Source organism: Idiotropiscis lumnitzeri, chromosome 15 (assembly GCF_059441095.1).
Source record: "Idiotropiscis lumnitzeri isolate Australia: NSW breed Sydney's pygmy pipehorse chromosome 15, RoL_Ilum_1.0, whole genome shotgun sequence".
Classification (NCBI taxonomy): Eukaryota; Metazoa; Chordata; class Actinopteri; order Syngnathiformes; family Syngnathidae; genus Idiotropiscis; species Idiotropiscis lumnitzeri.
In genome coordinates this window covers 13,577,276-13,596,185 of record NC_142405.1, presented here as the reverse complement: position 1 = coordinate 13,596,185, position 18,910 = coordinate 13,577,276, and the positions used below count along the sequence as shown (strand labels likewise).

General features: G+C 38.6%; 1 protein-coding gene across 2 annotated transcripts; it reads right to left on the bottom strand.

Moving 5' to 3' along the window:
• Positions 1 to 1,386: 1,386 nt before the first annotated feature.
• Positions 1,387 to 18,542, bottom strand: LOC148323008 (mitochondrial adenyl nucleotide antiporter SLC25A23-like). Of its 2 annotated transcripts, XM_088317366.1 has the most exons (10): positions 18,202 to 18,542; positions 12,790 to 12,913; positions 12,307 to 12,394; positions 11,064 to 11,175; positions 9,939 to 10,097; positions 8,672 to 8,824; positions 8,354 to 8,467; positions 5,121 to 5,288; positions 3,500 to 3,650; positions 1,387 to 3,415 (listed from the first exon to the last, which is right to left on the bottom strand). In XM_088317366.1, the coding sequence occupies exons 1-10, from the start codon at positions 18,412 to 18,414 to the stop codon at positions 3,234 to 3,236; spliced, it is 1,464 nt and encodes a 487-aa protein (XP_088173492.1). In that variant the 5' UTR covers positions 18,415 to 18,542; the 3' UTR covers positions 1,387 to 3,233. The 2 variants fall into 2 exon arrangements, with proteins under 2 accessions (XP_088173492.1, XP_088173493.1); XM_088317367.1 differs by lacking the exon at positions 9,939 to 10,097.
• Positions 18,543 to 18,910: the final 368 nt, after the last annotated feature.

Below are 18,910 nucleotides of genomic sequence, written 5' to 3'. Positions count from 1 at the left end.
TCGATAAAGTGATAACCACCATGCAAATTCAGTGAGTATTGTAGGACTGTTTTCTTTTTGTTTCTGTTTGAAGTTGAACAAAAATATAATCAAAGAAGTAAGAGTTTGAAATTCATGGTAGTTTGCTCCAGTATGACATTGTGATGGGCCACCACATCGCTATATGCGCTGGCAGAATTGATGAATGCAATGAAATCTAGAGATTATTTTTTTTAGCGGGGATGGGCATCGTCAGTCCATCGCTAAGTTACGGTCAATGTTTCAGGCCCACCAACGCGGACTCAGTCTGTCCCTCGTCGGCAACAACCAATTGGTGTCGAAAACATAATTTCCACGTCACATGCAGGTGCCACATAAGTAGACACATGGATTCTTTTATTACACAGCCAAATTAAGAAAAACCTGAACTAAAACACACATAATTGCGTCTGTGCCACTGAAAGGGAACCAAAACACAATCCAAAATCAAATACATGAAGCACAATTTAAAAAAAAAAGTACTAAATCGTAGCGAAAAAGGAAAATCTAAAAAATCCACAAAAATATCTGTCCAATCATCATCAATCTTTTGAAATATATATCTCTCTTGGATTAAAATGAAAAGATTAAAGAAAAAGCTTATGAAGCTTTTCAATGTGTTCAAGACACCAACTGTGAATACTGGACAGCTAAGAAAAAGATTGCTTGTTACTTGTAAATTTCATTTTTTTTGTGTGTGTATATATATATATATATATATATATATATATATATATATATAATTATTAATTCACTTAAGCAGCAAACTGTTATACATTCATTAATTAACCAGTTTTTGAATTGCTTATCCTCACAAGGGTGGCGGACGTGATGGGGCTTGTATCAGTCTTTGGGCAATAGGCGAGGTACACCTTGAACTGGCCGCCAGCCAATCAAAGAGCACAAATAGAGAAACAACCATTCACAACCACACTTATGGAGTATTTAGAGTGTTCTATTAACAAAACATGCATGGTAGATGCATTTTTGGAACGTGTACCTGGAGAAAACCCACACAGGCACGAGGAGAAAATGCAAATTCCACACAGGAAGGATTGAACCGGAACCAAACCCTTGACCTCTACACTGTGAGGTGGACGTGCTAACCAGTCGGCCAATGTGCCACCTAATAATTAATACCTGATATATGAAATTACATGATGTGCAAATTCATATGGTAAACCTGCAAATTATAATAAGTCATCATGCATTCAAATATTACAGATCAAATTTTATTGTCGTTCGGCAAAGTAAGTACAAGTACATATAAAGCAAATAGATTGCATTTAATGTAGTAGTTTTGTATTAAGCAATTTGTGATCTAAAAGCTGTCGACTGTAATGACGCAACAAATAAGACGACACAATCTGTAAGAATGCAATCCTTTATTAGTTCCACAAGCTGCGAATCCGAATGCTGTTTTTACATGTTAACATGTTTGTTGTAGTTAATCCAAATTATAGGGGATTCAAATTAGGTATTGAATTTAAAACATTTTTGTAAAGAGCATATCTAAAATGTCACACATTTTTACATGCCCCTGAGTAAAGTAAACAAACCCAATTATTGAGTACGGTAAAATAAAATTCCCATCATGGATGCGTTTAAAGTGAAATATAGAGCACCACCCTGTCTCACTATGTTTTTAGCAAGCTTCTTTAATGTATGAGTAGTTTTACTTACTCTTATTTCAATTTCCCAGTACTGTACCATATTTTCCGGACTATAAGGCGCACCCGTAAAGAAACCGCACCAACTCCTTTTTGAAGAAATAAAAAATTTAAAAAATTAAAAAATTAACATATACAAGCCGCACCAGGCTTTAAGTTGCAGTTTTCTATGTTGGAAAAAATGTGTTGTTTACTGCATGTACAGAACAATTTTTTACTGTGAATGCACTTAAAGGTACATAAACAGACCGTGCCTTTTAACACGGCAACAACTTTGCTAATTAAAACAGAACAGACCCAAGAGAAAAGAAAATCGAGATTTATTAAGTGTATTTTCTGAACTATAGAGCGCCCCTACCGGTGAAAGAACAATCCAGAGAAAAGCCACACTGTTGTATTAGCCGCATCGTTCGAAATCTAGGAAAAAAGTAGTGGCTTACAGTCCGGAAACTACAGTAGTTTGAATTTGTATTTAGATTTTTCTAACAGTTAAGAATGTTAAATGATAAAGCATTGTATTTAATAAAGGTACCAAATCAGTTTACTTGTAATGGAACCAGTGAGTTGGGTTCAACCTTTGAGGTTCTACTTAGCAGTAATTGCAGCCGTTATAAACTAGCATGTATACAGACACGCAATCAAACACTCGTGTTTTGTATTTAAAATATATGGAATATATTATTCGGACTCACCTAAACTAGCTGACCCACAACAACAACATGCATTCTTGCTTTACACATACGTGAAAGGCCCCACTGGAGACAAGCATTCATCATTTCAAGTAAGCTGGTAAAATAGAAAGTAACAATAGCAATGGAGAGGGTGTTATATGTGTTACATCAAATGCAAGGAAATTTAAGAGAACATTCTTTTCAGGTGAGAATGTATCAGCACACCTGATGCAGTTGCTTCGGAAATATCTTAATAAGATGATAAATATATATATTTTTCCACATTTTTGTGTCAAAAGCTTCATGAAACGAACAAACTATTGAAAATAGCTCTGTATGATAGTAAATGACTATATAGTACAAGTCAAACCAGATTGATTTGAGATGACAAGTTATGTCTCTGTCAATATTTCATAATACACACAACTTTCTTCATGGTAGTACAAAATATGGTGCAGCTGTGAATACAGCGGAAAGCGTCTGACCAACATTTCATTGTTTAAAAAATATCAAACTTGCATCGTTAAAGCTTAAAATACAGAAACCGGGGATAATGAAATACTTTTAAAAGACAACTAAAAAAAACAACATCTTGTACATTCTTAAGACATGCTACCCTGTAATCATGCTGGTTTTATTTTATTTGTATTTTTGGAGAATGTAGCCATGAGCAGCAATGCAAAACAATAAATAAAATAACGTTTACGGTTTGGTTGAAAAAGTCAGAAACAGAAAATTCATGAAACGTGCACTATTTTTTCAGATGTTTAGTTTCAGTGAGAGACAACCTAGCTCTCACCTCCTTTGTCTCATAACTTAAGTCTGTGTTTTCTTCATCCTTTTTAGTTTGGGCATCCTCACTCATCATCCTTGTCTAGTATCCGACCCCAAGAAATTTCTTCATGTGCTCATACACCACGTAGGAGATACTAACAGCAGGAATGACTTTGAGAAAATTGGGTGTTATGCCACGGTACAGACCAAACACACCTTCATTGGATAAGATGTATTTGAACTGACCCAACATGGTCAGTTTTGGGTTACCCTCCATGCTGGCTGAAAGAAGCGGAACGATATCCGTCACAGTCTCGCTTGTCAAGTACACACATTTGCGTCATCAGAATCTGCAGCACGTCTCACCTTGCGCTTGCATTCGTGTTCGAATGAGAGCAAGTGGATATGATGCTAGCTGCCCACAGGTGCTGGAAACAGTACCACAGCCCAGAAGGACCAAAACACCTGGATCTGCAGAGTCTCGACAGTACCTCTGAAGCCAGGCATTCTTAAGAGTCTGGAAAAAAAGGACAAATAAAGAAGGTTAAGATGATATCCAAGGGAATTGGAGAATGACAAATGTGCATTCAAATAAAACTATAACTGCAATAAAACATTTTACAGTGGAAACTCCAAAGTTAAACACCATTGTAGAGGCTAAGTCCATCTTTACGCCACTGAGGCACTTGATCACGTTGGCGAAATAAGTCCTATGGTGAAGCGTAATTTCCCTACAAGCATGATTGGTCTGCCAAGTATAATTCAAATGCTAGGAAACAATTATGTTATATCAATCCATTATCTGTACCGCTTCTCTTCACAAGGGTCGCGGAGGGCGCTGGAGCCTATCCCAACTGTCTTCGGGCAGTTGGCGGGGGTACACCCTGAACTGGTTGCCAGCCAATCGCAGGGCATACATGGACAAACAACCATCTGGACTCACTCTCACATCTAGGGGCTTATTTAGCGTGTCCAATCAACCTGTCATGCATGTTTTTGGAATGTGGGAGGACACCGGAGTACCCGGAGGAAACCCACGCAGGCACGGTGAGAACATTCATACTGCATATAGGAAAGCCGGAGCAGGAATGTAACCCATGACCTCTGCACTGTGAGGCCACCGTGCACACAATTTCAAGTTTCAGGGTCAATTTTCAGTAACATCTTAACAGTAGGGCTTTCACACATGGATACACACATTGTGAGTGCCCCAATTAACACACTACATCATCCGCAAAAGGGTGACTTTGCAGTTTACCTTCCAATGTCATGCAAGGACACTAATGCCTCTATTTCCGTTTCCGTAATACAGAGCCAGAGGAAACTGCGACTGCCCTGATTTTAATGCAAATGAGGGAGCCGCCACCATTTGCCGGGAAAATACTATTTTCATCCTACAATAGCGCACAACAGCGCCAATGCCACCGTTACGCCCAAGTCTACCTGAGCAAAGTGTCCTGTGTCATCTTCAACACCGCTAAAGCTATACAGTGTTGTAGGGGGTTGCTGGAGCTTATCCCAGCTGACTTTGGGCAAAGTCAAGAAAAATATTAGACAACTGTGGCTCTCCAACTGCTCCTTCTTTTCTGTCCTTCTAATCTTAAACACAAGACAAACATTCCAACCCAGCAATGGCTTCTATCTTGTAAAACTTGTAAATTGGGACAGTCAATGTACAAAGTGCCACTGTACTCATTTTTGGTTCTTCTTTTTTGGTTGAATTACTGTCACTTGCCATCCATTATTTACTGACCAGCCTGGGCAGAGACCCTAGAATGACTGCATCACAGAAAACATTTAAAAAAACCCTATCTTTATCTAAAATGTATTTTATTCCAGTATCTTCTGTGCTTACTGTAAGTCAATGAGCTTTAAAAGTTTGGTTGCACTCCAAATTGGTGCCCTTAGGGGAATTTGACTTTGGACTTTCCACCTTATTCAAGATATAGGTTGACCTTAGATTCATTGATGACTCATATGCACGAACCTCATACACAGCTAAGTCGATACCAGCGTAGGGGATAATGCCAATTGTATTTGGCAGGTAGCCCCTGTAAAAAGCCCGGACTCCCTCCCTTCTCAGGATCTGTCTGGCACAATCTGCCATACCAGAGTATTGTCCTGTTGTCCTTAATGTGAGACGGGTTTTAAGCACCTACCGGACGGAGAAAAAAAAAAGAAAAAAAAACATGGGTTAAGAAAATAATGCTTAACTCCATGGTGATGAACCATATTAGTAAAATGTTAATCTTGACACAGTGCAGTGAGTATTTGCCCTCAAAGTTCTTATTCGATTATCAAAATCTCCTGAAAACTCCACAGACATCTTTTAGTTTTCAAAATAACAAAATGGATTCACGGGTAAGTCACGTTATTATGCAGTGTGTATACGTTAAATATTATTAGATTACGTTAGCTAGTCAACTTAGCAGCGAAATATTAGCTGGAACATTATTTTTCAGTTTGCGAAACACGTCAAATAAATTGCCAATTGGATTCCTTATAACCAGAGGTGTGAATTTTTCAGTGCTTTAGTCCATCTAAGTTCTCGTAAATATTCAAGGCCCACCCTCTCGATTCGAGTCAGCCAAAGAGAATGGACTTACTGGTACCATGTCACACGCAGGTGCCGCACACCTGCCACACAGCCAAATAAAGTAATTAAAACAATGTTGTAGACTTCAATGACGTGTGTTCTATATTGTTTTTATTTCACCAATCACCACACTGTGTATGTGTGTGTGTCTGTTGTTTTTATTTTTTTGCCTTTATTTGGCTGAGTGTCAGCTTGTGCGTCGCCTGCAGGTAATGAGAAATGTATGTTCTCAACGCCGATTGGCTGTCACTGACTACTTGGCCCACGTGGGTCAGCTTGAAATACTGATGGGAATTTAGTGACGGATTGACAATGCCCGCCTCCGATAATATTGATTTGAAAGAAGTGAGTAAGTGATTGCATGTGTGCGCTTGTGCGTACATGTGTAAGCCACATGATAAGATGGTACAGAAGTTGACAGCAAAGCACTGCAAGTAAAAGCCACTACTTTTGCCGCCACAGAAAGCCTGTATGGCAGAGACAGTTGCCCGAAAATCCGATAAAAGCAACTGAGAGAAGACATCGCCGTGTTAATGAATCATTTGTGTGGTGGAGAGCACTTTTGTTTTTTTAAATTCATTCCAAAGATAAGTGATGCGTAAAGGATGAATATTTCAGTCATATTCAATTTTTGGAAAACTTTTACCGTGGCAAAATTCAAGGAGATATTTAATTGTTTTCATTCAAATTTACAAGATATGCTGCTGAGCCTGGGAAAGCCCTGCACTTTTTGTAAGAATGCAACAGATAAACAAAACAAACTTTTTATTTTTTTAAATCTAAAAAAAAGCTTTTATATGTTTCAAATTACAAAAACTGATTAATGACCATCCACTCATATGCATTTTAACAAAGTCAAGTGTTGGAGCTTTTATTATTCCAAATTTTGCTGAAATTGTTTTACCTTTTTCTGAAAGTTATCTGACTCATGACCGCTAAAAATGCACTGTGCAAAAAGCATATCGACCATCACAAATGTAATTTACCCAGGAAAAAAACTAATTAATGCTACCTGGGCCCGTATGAACAATAACTTGTTAGATCGCAAATGAACTTTTCATATTTTTGGGAAAGCTGAGTTCATTTTTCCTCCAGACGTGCCCAATCAAGAAATCACCTGTAGAACATGTCTGACCAAATGAAATAATACAAAAAAAAGATGCATAAAAAGGTCACGATCAAAAGAAATTCAAGAGAATGCAAAAGATGAAAAGACTAAAAAGAGAGTATTTCAATCAGCTTTTTTTCTCCTTCAGGACATGGATAATTTGCTGCGATTGATGGAGATGAATTTTACTCTCAACCGCAACATCCTGAGGGAAAATGTTCGGCATTGAGTTTGTGAACTCAAGCTCAAGTGCACTTTGATTCCACCGCTGGACGAGACACAGCAGCAAGTTAACTAATGAATGGCGTAAAGCACACACATACACAAAAAAGAACGGTTTTGAAGTGGTCAAGTCAAAGTCCGTACTTCATCCATCCATCCATCCATCCATTATCTGAGCTGCTTCTCCTCACGAGGGTCGCATGCGTGCTGGAGCCTATCCCAGCTGTCATCGGGCAGTGTCAGGGTCGCCGGTCGGCGAGGAGGGGGGTGGACCCAAAATGCGAGGAAGCAGGGATAAGGGTAACTTAAAGGGAATTTATTTACAAAACAAAACCAAAAGGCAAACAAGGTACTAGGACAAACAAATGTGGCAGGGTGCAAAATAACAAAGTCGAACTAAACGTGACTAAACAGAACAAAAACCGAGGAACATAGACAGTGACAAAAACTAGGGACAAGAGCGGGAGCAAGAGCGGGAGCAAGAGCGGGAGCGGGAGCAAGAGCGGGAGCAAGAGCGGGAGCAAGAGCGGGAGCAAGAGCGAGAGCGAAGCGAGAGCGGGAGCGAAGCGAGAGCGGGAGCGAAGCGAGAGCGGGAGCGGGAGCGAAGCGAGAGCGGGAGCGAAGCGAGAGCGGGAGCGAAGCGAGAGCGAGAACATGAGCGTGAACGAGATCAGGGAGCGGTCGTGACAGTCCAAATGGAGCAATGTCCCGACGCTGAGCTGTCGGGATGAGGTGTTCAAATAGTCCAGTCATTAAGTGAGCAGATGGGGATCAGGTGTGTGACGGTAACGGGGAACAGGTGCGTGGCTGGTGTGGAACGAAGTGCTGAGGGGAAACGCCCCTACTCAGCTGACAGAAACCAAAAACAACAACAAAAAGGCATGGGAGACGCGAAAACAACAACAAACCCCTGCCATGACCGACACGGGTCATGACAGGCAGTAGGCGGGCAACAAACTGAACTGGTTGCCAACCAATCACAGGGCACACACAGACAACCATTCGCGCTCACAATCATACCTAGGGACAATTTAAAGCATCCAAAAAAAAAAAGAATATGAGAAGAGGACAAATACTTTGTTTTACAGCACTGCAGAAGTACACCGCTACAAAGTGTTTGGCCCAATTGGTTTTCCATGACACTATGACATGAAAACAGATTTGTTGCAATTATTCCCCAAAAATGATTCATGGATGTATTGACAATTAATTTTAAATCAATTGTGTGGAATCCCTTTTGCATGTCTACTCAATAAGCACAAAAACAAATATATTAAAGGTTTCATGTTTTGACCTCCATGGGGTAGATGATGGTCTGAGCAGTAGCCCCTGCCAAAGAACCAGCTAGGAATCTTTCTTGTACTCTTAAACTCCCCCCCTCTCTGCTGCCACGGATCAGCCACTTGATCTAAAGAAGAGTAAGAAGAAAGCAAAAGAGACCGAGCGCAGATATGACATTGTAATTAAGAACAAAATATTAATTTGCTCCACAAAAAAGACTTAGGTGTGTATAAAAATGCTACATCGATGATTCCTAATTCATTTATAGAATGACAGACCAAAAAAAATCCTTTGTTGTACAGCTGTTAGTTGTTGACTTCTTGACACTGACCTGTTCATAGGCCATAAATTTAATTGCAGATTCTGGGGCAATCTTGAGGACATTGATGCCATTTCCCCTCCAGAGTGAAAAGACACCTCCTTCTTGGATCATCCCTCTCAGCCCCGACCACAAATTTGTCCCATGAGACACAGAACCGTGTACCTTGACACACAAGCACAAACCAGGCCAGCAGTCTTATTATAATCTGTGCTAAATTGGAGAGCAGACTCCCTCATGAATGACTCCCTCCTGTGTGTGCTTTATTCTCTCTTGAGAACATGAGGAAGACCCTAAGATATGCACATGTACTCATTTAGATAACTTTAGGTGGATAAAGTATCTACTGTTTTTGAAGTAGATTTTTTTTCAAGTGATGGGAAATGAGGAATTTTCATATTTCTGTTGTAAATAGTAGAGCTGAGCACTCCATCTGGGGGCGCCCCGGTCGGACGTCCATTTTTGAGGCGATTTTTAAAAAAGCGTTCGGTTGCACTCGGGCATGTGATGTGGTCACAGCCAAATGGGCAAACGAGAAAAATTGCCTCAAGATTGGGAGACGACGGTCACGCTACACCTGAGCTAAGCCACTGCTATGGTCCGTTAATATATTATTGGTGTCAGGTGCAAACCTCGGAATCCTACCTCCAAAGCAACATAGTTTTTGGCCTCATTTTGGAGATACCAGCAATATACTCAACCCAAGTTGCAGAGCTACAACTCAGGTGTAGAGCAGCCCTCTCCAAATCTGGAGATTGTTGGTTCAGTCCTCTATCACATTGAGTAACATTGTGTGTGAAAAGAGCTATGTGAAAAACTAAAATCTAACTGTCCTTGAGTGGCTTTTTTAATTCAATACATTAGTGAAATTTACTCATAAACTCTTCATGTAAAATTTACTTAGAATGTCTGAGTGAAAAAACTTTACATTTTACATAGTAAAGTTCTTTTCAAGCAAATATCACTCCCCATTTTTTACTGTGTATTAAGCCATTGAAAGCATATGAAAGTAGCTGCTTAGAAATTGTTAAACTATAGTGTCATACGTTATGACGACAAATGTAACAAACAGACAAAATGGGAATATGTCACAATTCCATACTGCATTCACTGCATATGGGAAAAACATTTGCATCTGTAGAGTTGGTGGACAAAAGTTAAACAAACCCGTGTGGGACACAAATGGATTGTGACTATTTGAAACACACAACTAAATTATATGTCAGGGCCTTATGGAAAATACATTTTCTATTGGTCAAATTAAATCCAAAGGACTCACCTGCAGGAAAACTTTCAGGCGATCCAAAGGAGCAGTTCCTGTCCTGGACACAGCACCTGCCATTGCTCCTGCAACCAGCTGCCTCCATACCAGGCCGGATCGCCGTTCCTTCTCTGAGAACTCATCTGGCACCGTCAAATGTTCCCCAATGTCAAACATCTTCCAATAGTTTTGAGATTAATGAATTTCATCATTAATTTGGGGTACAGTACGCTGTGCTAAGTTTGCATCAATGCCATAGACTCATTCTACAGTATATATTCATGCGGCGTCAAGGCTTGAATGGTAAAGAGGCTGAGCTAGGAAGAGCTTCACAAAGGTACTCTGCATGTGATCAGCTCTGTTTGCTGAGTCTTCCAATTGTATGATTAATACCTAGTACACCAGTGATCTCTTCACTGAGATATTCCAATGTTTGTGCAATGCGTCGGATTGATTATCCATCTTCTCTCAGCTTCACAATTGCTAACTTTGGTTTTACTGTTGGTTACACCTCTAACAAGTACAAGTATGCGAAAATATCCGAATAATCTCAACTCATCTTTCCATGTCGATTGTTAAGGTCAAATTTTCCAAATATATGGGTAGTCTCAAGACGTCAAAAGACATTTTTCTTGAAGCAGGGATTGGTTACAGAAACAGACAACAAATTCTGTCTTCTACTTGTCTGATGGTCACATGTTCCTTCTACAAGAAATCCACTCAAACTAATGAGGCCAAACTGTGAAATGATACAATAGATGTGGGCCAAAATCTACAGTTGCATCTTTCTTTGTAATTCTAGTGTGAGCACACAGTCATCTAGATTCATGGCCTCCACAGGTTGTGAACGGTCTTTAAGCGCGACAGCTTTACAAAAAAAGTCCATGCATCACGTTTGTTTAGGGTTAGGGTGGTGTTTCTTCCAAGCCTTTGAAATAAGAGTATAACACCCAACAATCAAAAAAATAAATCTAAATAGCTCTGAATTTGAAGAGCTCCTACAAAACCATTGCTACGAATTAGAGGTTACACAGAGAAGGGTTTCGCAACCATAGCGACTCAGCCACAAAGTACAGACATGACGCATTCAGATGATTTTTTGAATGAAGTTTTTAACAAAATCACATGAATTTTATTACTCACATGGGAGTGCTTCCAGTAGTGGACAATCTCTTCCATGTTGTGGAAAGGATTGAACAGGAAGTGATCTCGCCATTCTTTCCAGTCAATGGTCATGGTGCCATCCCTGTCCATACTGGGAAATTGATAAACTTGTTGTAGATGGTCATTAAACAATAATTACATTTCAGATAGGCAATATTGTATATTAGATCACTGTCATGCTTCATGTAGTATTACTTTGACAATGGTTAGGTACTTTAAAATCTGCAATTGGCTGATAAATAAAGTTGCTATAAATTATAATATTCATGTTAGCAAGCAGCAACACAGATCCTGCTAGGACTCATAAATGTTGCAAGAACTGCATCATTCCGCTGTAGGAATTGAAGTTCCATATTTTGACAAATCAAGTTGATGTAGGACTAAAAACATTCCATAATCATCCCAGAATGAAAATTATTTTATAAACCAGTGATTCTCAAAGTGATTCTTTCTTTCTGCCCACATTCCAAAATTTTCACTGCCTACACTTCAGTTATATTTAACTTAAATTGGACTTACGATCTTAAATTTGCTGCACATGAATATGTTCTATGCCGTTGAAACATGGCATTCTGATTGATATTGCGTTAGCAGAATATGAGTTACGAAGTAACACATGGCATCTCAGGGGGCGGCCATTTTCGTTTTTTATAAACTTTATTTAACATTTGCTCATAGTACAAAGAGTCTTATAATCAGCAATAACTGTGCAATGAATACAAAATGTGATCACATCTGTCAACTGAAAATGACATCACCGTTACTCAGGACTCAGCTAACAAACAATAATGGCTCAGCTTCAGAAAACAGGGGATTCGTGATTGGTTGTTACCTGAGCCCTAAGCAACGGTGATGACATTTTTAGGCGACAGAAGTGACAAAATAAAGGGATGGTTTAAAACAGGTGGTACTTCTTAACTCATATTCCGCAAACGCAATATTTATCAGAATGGTTTAGTCAAGGCGAATAGATCATTTTATTGCAAATCATTTTTGGGGGGTTGACTTCCCTTTAAGTTTCAAACCACTGTGGTGCTTTCTCAAAACCAAAAATGTTATGTGTAAATTTTATGACAGGTTTGTTTCCGATACTGAGAATAATCCATCTAGCCGTTATACAAATCGCTTATCCTCATGTAAAATAATAATGGTTAAATTACAGTTGGTGCCACTACAAAAGATAGAAACGAGGCATGTGATTTTTTTTTCTTTGTAGTTCTACCTCTGCAGTATTCTGGAGGCTTGCTCCTTGGTGACCTCAACTCCAAGCTTGTGCAGCAAATGCTGGATCTCTCCCACATCAATTTTACCTAAAAAAACAAAAAACAAAACAAACACACAAACAAACTGCATGTTTGAAAAATGTGATTCATATTTGCAATATTTTACAGTGACTAAATTAAGTAAACTTTACGTTTGTTTTTTATGTTTAACTTTCCCTTGGGACGTACTTTTCAAAAAAATAATAATGTAATCTATTATCTAAAATAAAAAATAGTATTATTTGTATAATATACTCAAATCATCACAAATTATGAAGGTGTGAAGCCGAGAGAAGCTAAGCCACCAAGCACTGTTTACTAACAGCAAGTTAATTTTAGTAAGTACTTTATTTAGACAGCTGGAAAATGAAGGCTTGGGTGTGTGCATGTGTGTTTGTGCGTGCGTGGGGGTGTGTGTGGACTTGGGTTTCATAGGTCAGTACCGTCATTGTTCCGATCAAGTTTGTGAAACATGAGCCAGAGCCTCTTCTCATGAGCCTGCATGTACTGAGAGAACTCTTGGAAGTCCAGCAAGCCATCATGGTTGATGTCACTTTCCAGGACTATCTGTGGGTGCAGATTGAAAGCTGTCAGGAATTTTGGTCATTGAAAATATACGAGGATGCACTTTGCTGCACAGGAACTGCTTATGTAAATTGTACACAGGGTGTGGTGGGCAGACAGCAAAGAGGTGACATGGTGAAGAGTACAACAGATAAACACAGGTGGCGTGAAGAGGAGAGAGGAAGATACTGTCTTTCCATAAAAGTCCATCTTCCCTAGTGGAAAACTTAATTTCTCCTCTATTGAAAAGCAAATGGAGAAAGAGCTAATTAAAAAAAAAAAAAAAACTTAAAATGCAAGAATTTTACCATAAGTTTTTTTCAGATGTTAACTTTGATGTGACATTACAAAAGTAAAAAAAAAAATTATACATCGGTGTGTGTGTGACACAACCATTTCAAACAATGGTTCTCCAGGATTTTCTGCAATGACGACGACCGAAAAAATTACGGAGTGGATTGGAAATAAGTAACACATTTCATCGCCCACTACCCCAAAATGACACAAGCTCGCTGAAGTTAAACAAGCACAGAGCTGCCTCTAACTACATCAGTGCTTCTCCATTATTTTCTGATAAACCACCCCTAGCAAGAACAAAATGATTTGCGCCCCCATCCCACAACCCATTCTCCGGCGCAACTATAAATAATAACATTTTCGTTGGAAAAAAAACCCCTAAACCGTAGAGTTAATACTCGCTGCGCACAATGGGCAAGGAGCACGCCACTGCCAACTACTGGAGTGGATGTGCAATTACACTTTATTGTAGTACAGCGGAAAAACAGATTGTTCCCCAGGTTCCCCTGAACATCGCACCGGGCCACCCCAAGGGGGTCCGTCCCAATATTTGAGATCCACTGTATTACATCAATTATATTCAGCAGAATGGTGAGTTGTATTTTTAATTGTTGTTTCATTGACGGTCCAACAAAATATTGCTTCACGTGAAACAGGAACATGGCTCAAAAAAAAAAAACACCAAAAAAAAAAAACAATTTGGTCCACGGATTTAAAGGAAACAATACATTTTATTGACAATGAAAAAGATTGGTGTCTTTAGCAATGTATTGTGTATTGCAAGAGTCTGACTTCTTGGTGAGCTTGACTTAAAAAAAAAGAAAAAAAGAAAAGCAAAGTGGGGTCTTTTCACTCGTGGGGTCAGCACTTCATCACTAAGCCGCAGAATCACCTTATCAATTTCAGCGGGGATCAGTTCAAGTGGCGCATGCAATTGACACATCACCAAACTATTGCATCAAAATAGGGAAAAATTCAGAATGGCTTATTCCCAAACGCATTTTTGGAACTAGGCAGCTCACTAAATAAGCTACTTATATAGTTCTTTGTTATGTAGGGTCACATTTTACATTTCTGTGACGCATGCTGAATGTCAACCAGGAAACGTTCACAAACAAACCTGTCATGAAAAAAGCAGGATGCACCAGCATGAACATGCTGCTGAAACAGACGTATGTGTTGGCTTGGCCATGTCTCTACCCCAAAGACCTCCTTTAAGGAGAACTTGCAACTATAGAAAATGCCCAATAGGTAGACCACAGCTTTGTTTCAAAGATATGTATGCAAGAGGGATTTTAAAGCCTCATCATCATCATCAATCGTGACCGGGTTGCTATTAAAATATTTTTAAGATGATAATGATTATCGTTCATTGAAGGAAATTATTTCTCCAATGGTTCAGAGCGATTGTCCCACTCTGGTGTCATATTATGAAGAAAATAACATGTGATCTACGTAGTGCGCATGTCCACGGAGCACCCAATCTGCAATATCACATTACACCACCTGAGCTACAAAATAGACTTTTTAGCCAGGCAAAAGTTTTGTCCACTTTTTGTCATCAAATTGTAAGAAGCGCTGAAGGGTGCATAAGTAATGCTCAGTGAGGCGTATAAAGTATCTATCAAATTCACAAACACTGAACTAGACAATTGCCCCGGCACGAAAATTACTCTACATCAAGCGCAGACTACTTTTTGTATAAATCTTTCTAATCCTTTCCAACCGTCACAATGCCATAAAATAGTACAACCAAAGTATGTCCTTACGCGGAAGGATAATATTGGCATTATAGAAGAAAAAGAAGACAAGTATAAACAACTTGTTTCGAAACTCTAACAAACTGTTAGCGACGTCGATTCACACCACACACAAATACAGCATATCCATATGTCAGAATATAAGTAAATAATAAATAAATAAAAATAAATTATAACAATAACAATAAAACAGTAATGACCGTAGTATGAAAAGATATGCAATTAGATGTTTAGAAATATGCATAAAATTTACTACAGCCCAGAACCATGATGGCAAAACAGTCAATACACCTAACACATATATCCACCCATCAATGTACATATGATAAGTAAAAGAAAAATAAATAAATCAAATCAAATCAAATCAAATCAAATAAAATAAAGTAAGAGTATGGAGGAGGTGGGGGGCATCATATTTTCTAATTTGATATAAGTCAGAACCTCTCAAAGCCGGCTATTGTGTGTCGGGGGACAGCATGCTTCCTTTTAAATAAAATCAGGCATTTCGCCAGTAAAGTCCTTAAGGCCAATACACGGCGTTTAACCTGGCGACAAAAGAGAAGGGCAAGCTTAAAACCTTCAACATTGAAACGTAATTAACAAACACATGATTTTTGCTGTAAGATTATTTTACATGGAATTTCATCTGAAAACATTCACAATTTCTGTCAGGCCATTCAATCATCTTCTGTACCGCTTATCCTCACTTGAGTTTTAACAAAGCAATGCCACAAATACTGAGCGTGAAAGTGGGTACTAACTGTGCGCAATCTATTTACATGTCACATGTATTCACATCACTATATTTCGCACCGGCATATTTGCACAATATGAAATGCCTTGGTTCGATTTGCCGTTCCATAGCAGCACGTCTCTGAGCGTCCACAAAGATTTGATTGTGTTTTCAATTGTGGACGCACCACTTCATCACCAACATTCTAAATTACACTGTTGACTTGTATGTGGATGTTGTTATTGGCAACATACTTATATGGGGTGATGCTGCTCAAATTCAGTAAGAGTAGAAGCACAGTTGACAGCCTGTTGTGACCTGTGTCTCATGTTGTTTGTGAAAATGAGAAGGAGAAGTACTTGTAATAAATGATTAATAATGCTACTTCTGAAACTAATTGCCTACTTTGCCTTCCTTATGAAACTACACATTTACAGCAATGTCATCATACAAGAACTACTGTGGATCGTATAAAAGTCTACACTAGGATTGTCCCAATCTGATCATTATATTGGAAATGAACTCCAGGGGAAACCCCAGAGTGTAAGAAAGTCCACATGCTCTCATAAGGTGTGAGCTATCAGCAAATCAGTGTCCTATTTTTGGTAATCTCTATAGGAGGTTCTGAGCAGTGCAGTGCGTGACCCTGCCAGGAGCACAAAAACCTTGGTAACTTAAACTCTTATGATCAGTGAGACACACAAACCCCTCCAACACAGTAAGACGATGTCTCAGGCAGGAGTGTTTCTTTTTGCAGGGTAGAAATTGCAAGCAAATCAAAACACATAACCAAAAAGATGTGATATTGCTTTGTTCTCTTATTCCTTATCGCAAAAAAGTAAAATGGAGCACACATTAAAGAAAAGTTAGAGTGTGGTACCATACCATACTAATTGCCATATAACTGTGGCTGGTGCTGAGCTGGATTTTTTTTTTCTACCACCAAGAAAGTAATTTCGTAATTGGATGCTTGACTATGAGGGACAATTGCATGGAGGACTGAAAGTGCCAAAATTAAATAAATACGCCATGAAATGTTTCATTGAAATTATCATTAATTAATTAAATGTTTCATTTATTAATTAAATATTGAATTAAATAAATAAATGTGTAATTGATTAATTCAATAACAAATGATTGTATGTAAAAAAATATATAATTGTTAATTAATTATTTATGTATTGAATTAATTATTTCATGGTCCCGCATTGCAGTGTTTCATGAATTTATTGGTTGCAGTGTTTCATGAATGTATTGTATCTGTCAAACAGGCCCGTCATAGTTAGTGGGTGGGGCTAAACGCTGATGAACTCAAATCTTGTCTAAGCCATTGCTTTGGCCTGAAGTGGTTGCAAACTTGACAGCTACGATGATGGAGGACTTTCCTGAGCTCACTTGAATGAGCGACCGAGGCTCGTATTTTATTGTTTTGCTTGAGTATTCAAACCAATGTAGAGGTGAATAGCGTCACTCAGAGTATCAGAGTATTTTCACTCGACACTCGGTTGGCCTCCAGCCATTATTCTGGAATTGATTTGCCTTTACTTGATGAGCAGCCCAATCATTCAGGTGTTAGGACCTGCCCACCATATTTTGATGGGCGAGTTTAAAATTCATTCATGAAACACTGCAATGTGGGCCCATTAAATAATTAATTAAATAATGAAATAATTAATTAAATATATAAATTATTAAATACAGAAATAATTGTATAGATTTTTACACATTACCATTGGTAATTTAATTAATGAAAGAAACATTTAATGAATGGCATTTTTATTTAATTATTTAATGGTGCATTAATTTATTCATCTGATTTAGTAAATTCCATATATAATGAATGAATGAAACAATTAATGAATTAATTAATGACAATTTTAATTAAACATTTCATGATGTATTTATTCATTTAATTTTGGCACTTTCCATCCTACATACAATTGCATTTAGCATCCCATAATTTTTAATTATTTTCTATTTGTATGTTGTATATGTTTCTACCAACACTGTAAGAAGGACATCTTCTAAACTGATAAAAATTAAAAAATATATATATTATAAAAAGTAGTTGGAATTTCTGAGTGAATTATTTTGTTAGGTTTTAACAAGTAAATATAACTCCCCATTATTTTTACTGTTAAGTTTTCCCCATATCACTTTCATAGATTTTGTTATATTTAATATTTCCTCCGACATATCAATTAATCATTGCACAATCATTGTGCACTAATATTATCATTTCTGTTACAGTTTATAGCCCAAAAATCTGGTTTGAACCAACCATGTCAGTTAACAAATAATGGTTCTGCAAGGGCTTCATATTAAAATTAATGGGCTGCTTTATGAACTAAATGGGCAATACCTTAAGTCTGTCAAAGTATCAGTCTTTGATAACAACCACTATTGCGTAATAACTACTGAGCACACATACAAATTACTGCGCAGTGTGCACATTCTAATAATACGAATACGATAGCCTGTTCCAGCTGTCATGGACTCACCTCTTCAGCCTCTCCCTGGTGTAAACCTCGAGCAGCCAGTCCAATTCGCAGTTCGCTGATGTCAACCCTGCCATCTCTATTGAGGTCCAGCTGCGCGAACAGATCCGCATATCTCCTTTGGCGTTCGAGTTCCACAGACGTGCCGTTTTCTGCCTTCACTTCGTTAGTTCCGCGTCGAGATCGGTCGAACAGATCCTTGTCTTCTTCGCCCATGAAGCTGAGAAAGCTAACGGTTTCCCTTTCTGGTCTGAAATAAATATGTAGCCTGGTAAAATCCAATGCCACGCTGCATCAACGGAGACCGCAGCAGTGCTTGACCACCAATGGGAATAAATGGACGAGGTAAGCGTGGGTGCGCGTTGCTCGTGCGCAGTGGATTTTGATTGGTCATCATGGAACGACGGATGCGGCGTGATTTTGGAGCTGGAGTGAGAACACTCTCACATTCTATGATCTATTGCAGTGGCACTGAGCCCTTTTTTTCAGTGATGTTCCCCCTGTAAAATATTTTTCACCCAAGTGCCCCCGAACCAGCGCAAAGGATTTTCGGGTTAAAAAAAAAAGAAAAACTTAAAACATGCCATCAATGACTGATTTATTAAAGTAGAACCTTTCAGACTTCATTTGTATTGGTCCACAAAAAAAAAAAAAAAATCAACATCACGGGTCCTCTTTTGGATCATAGATGAGATCTGCAACTTGTGGGCGT

Excerpts from the sequence above, each read along its gene's own strand:
- LOC148323008 (XM_088317366.1), bottom strand. The coding sequence starts at position 18,414 with ATGGGCGAAGAAGACAAGGATCTGTTCGACCGATCTCGACGCGGAACT. Across the intron at positions 10,098-11,063 it reads ACTACTGGAAGCACTCCCAT|ATGTTTGACATTGGGGAACA; the intron begins GTGAGTAATAAA and ends AACTATTGGAAG. Across the intron at positions 3,651-5,120 it reads TCGACTTAGCTGTGTATGAG|ACTCTTAAGAATGCCTGGCT; the intron begins GTTCGTGCATAT and ends CTTTTTTTCCAG.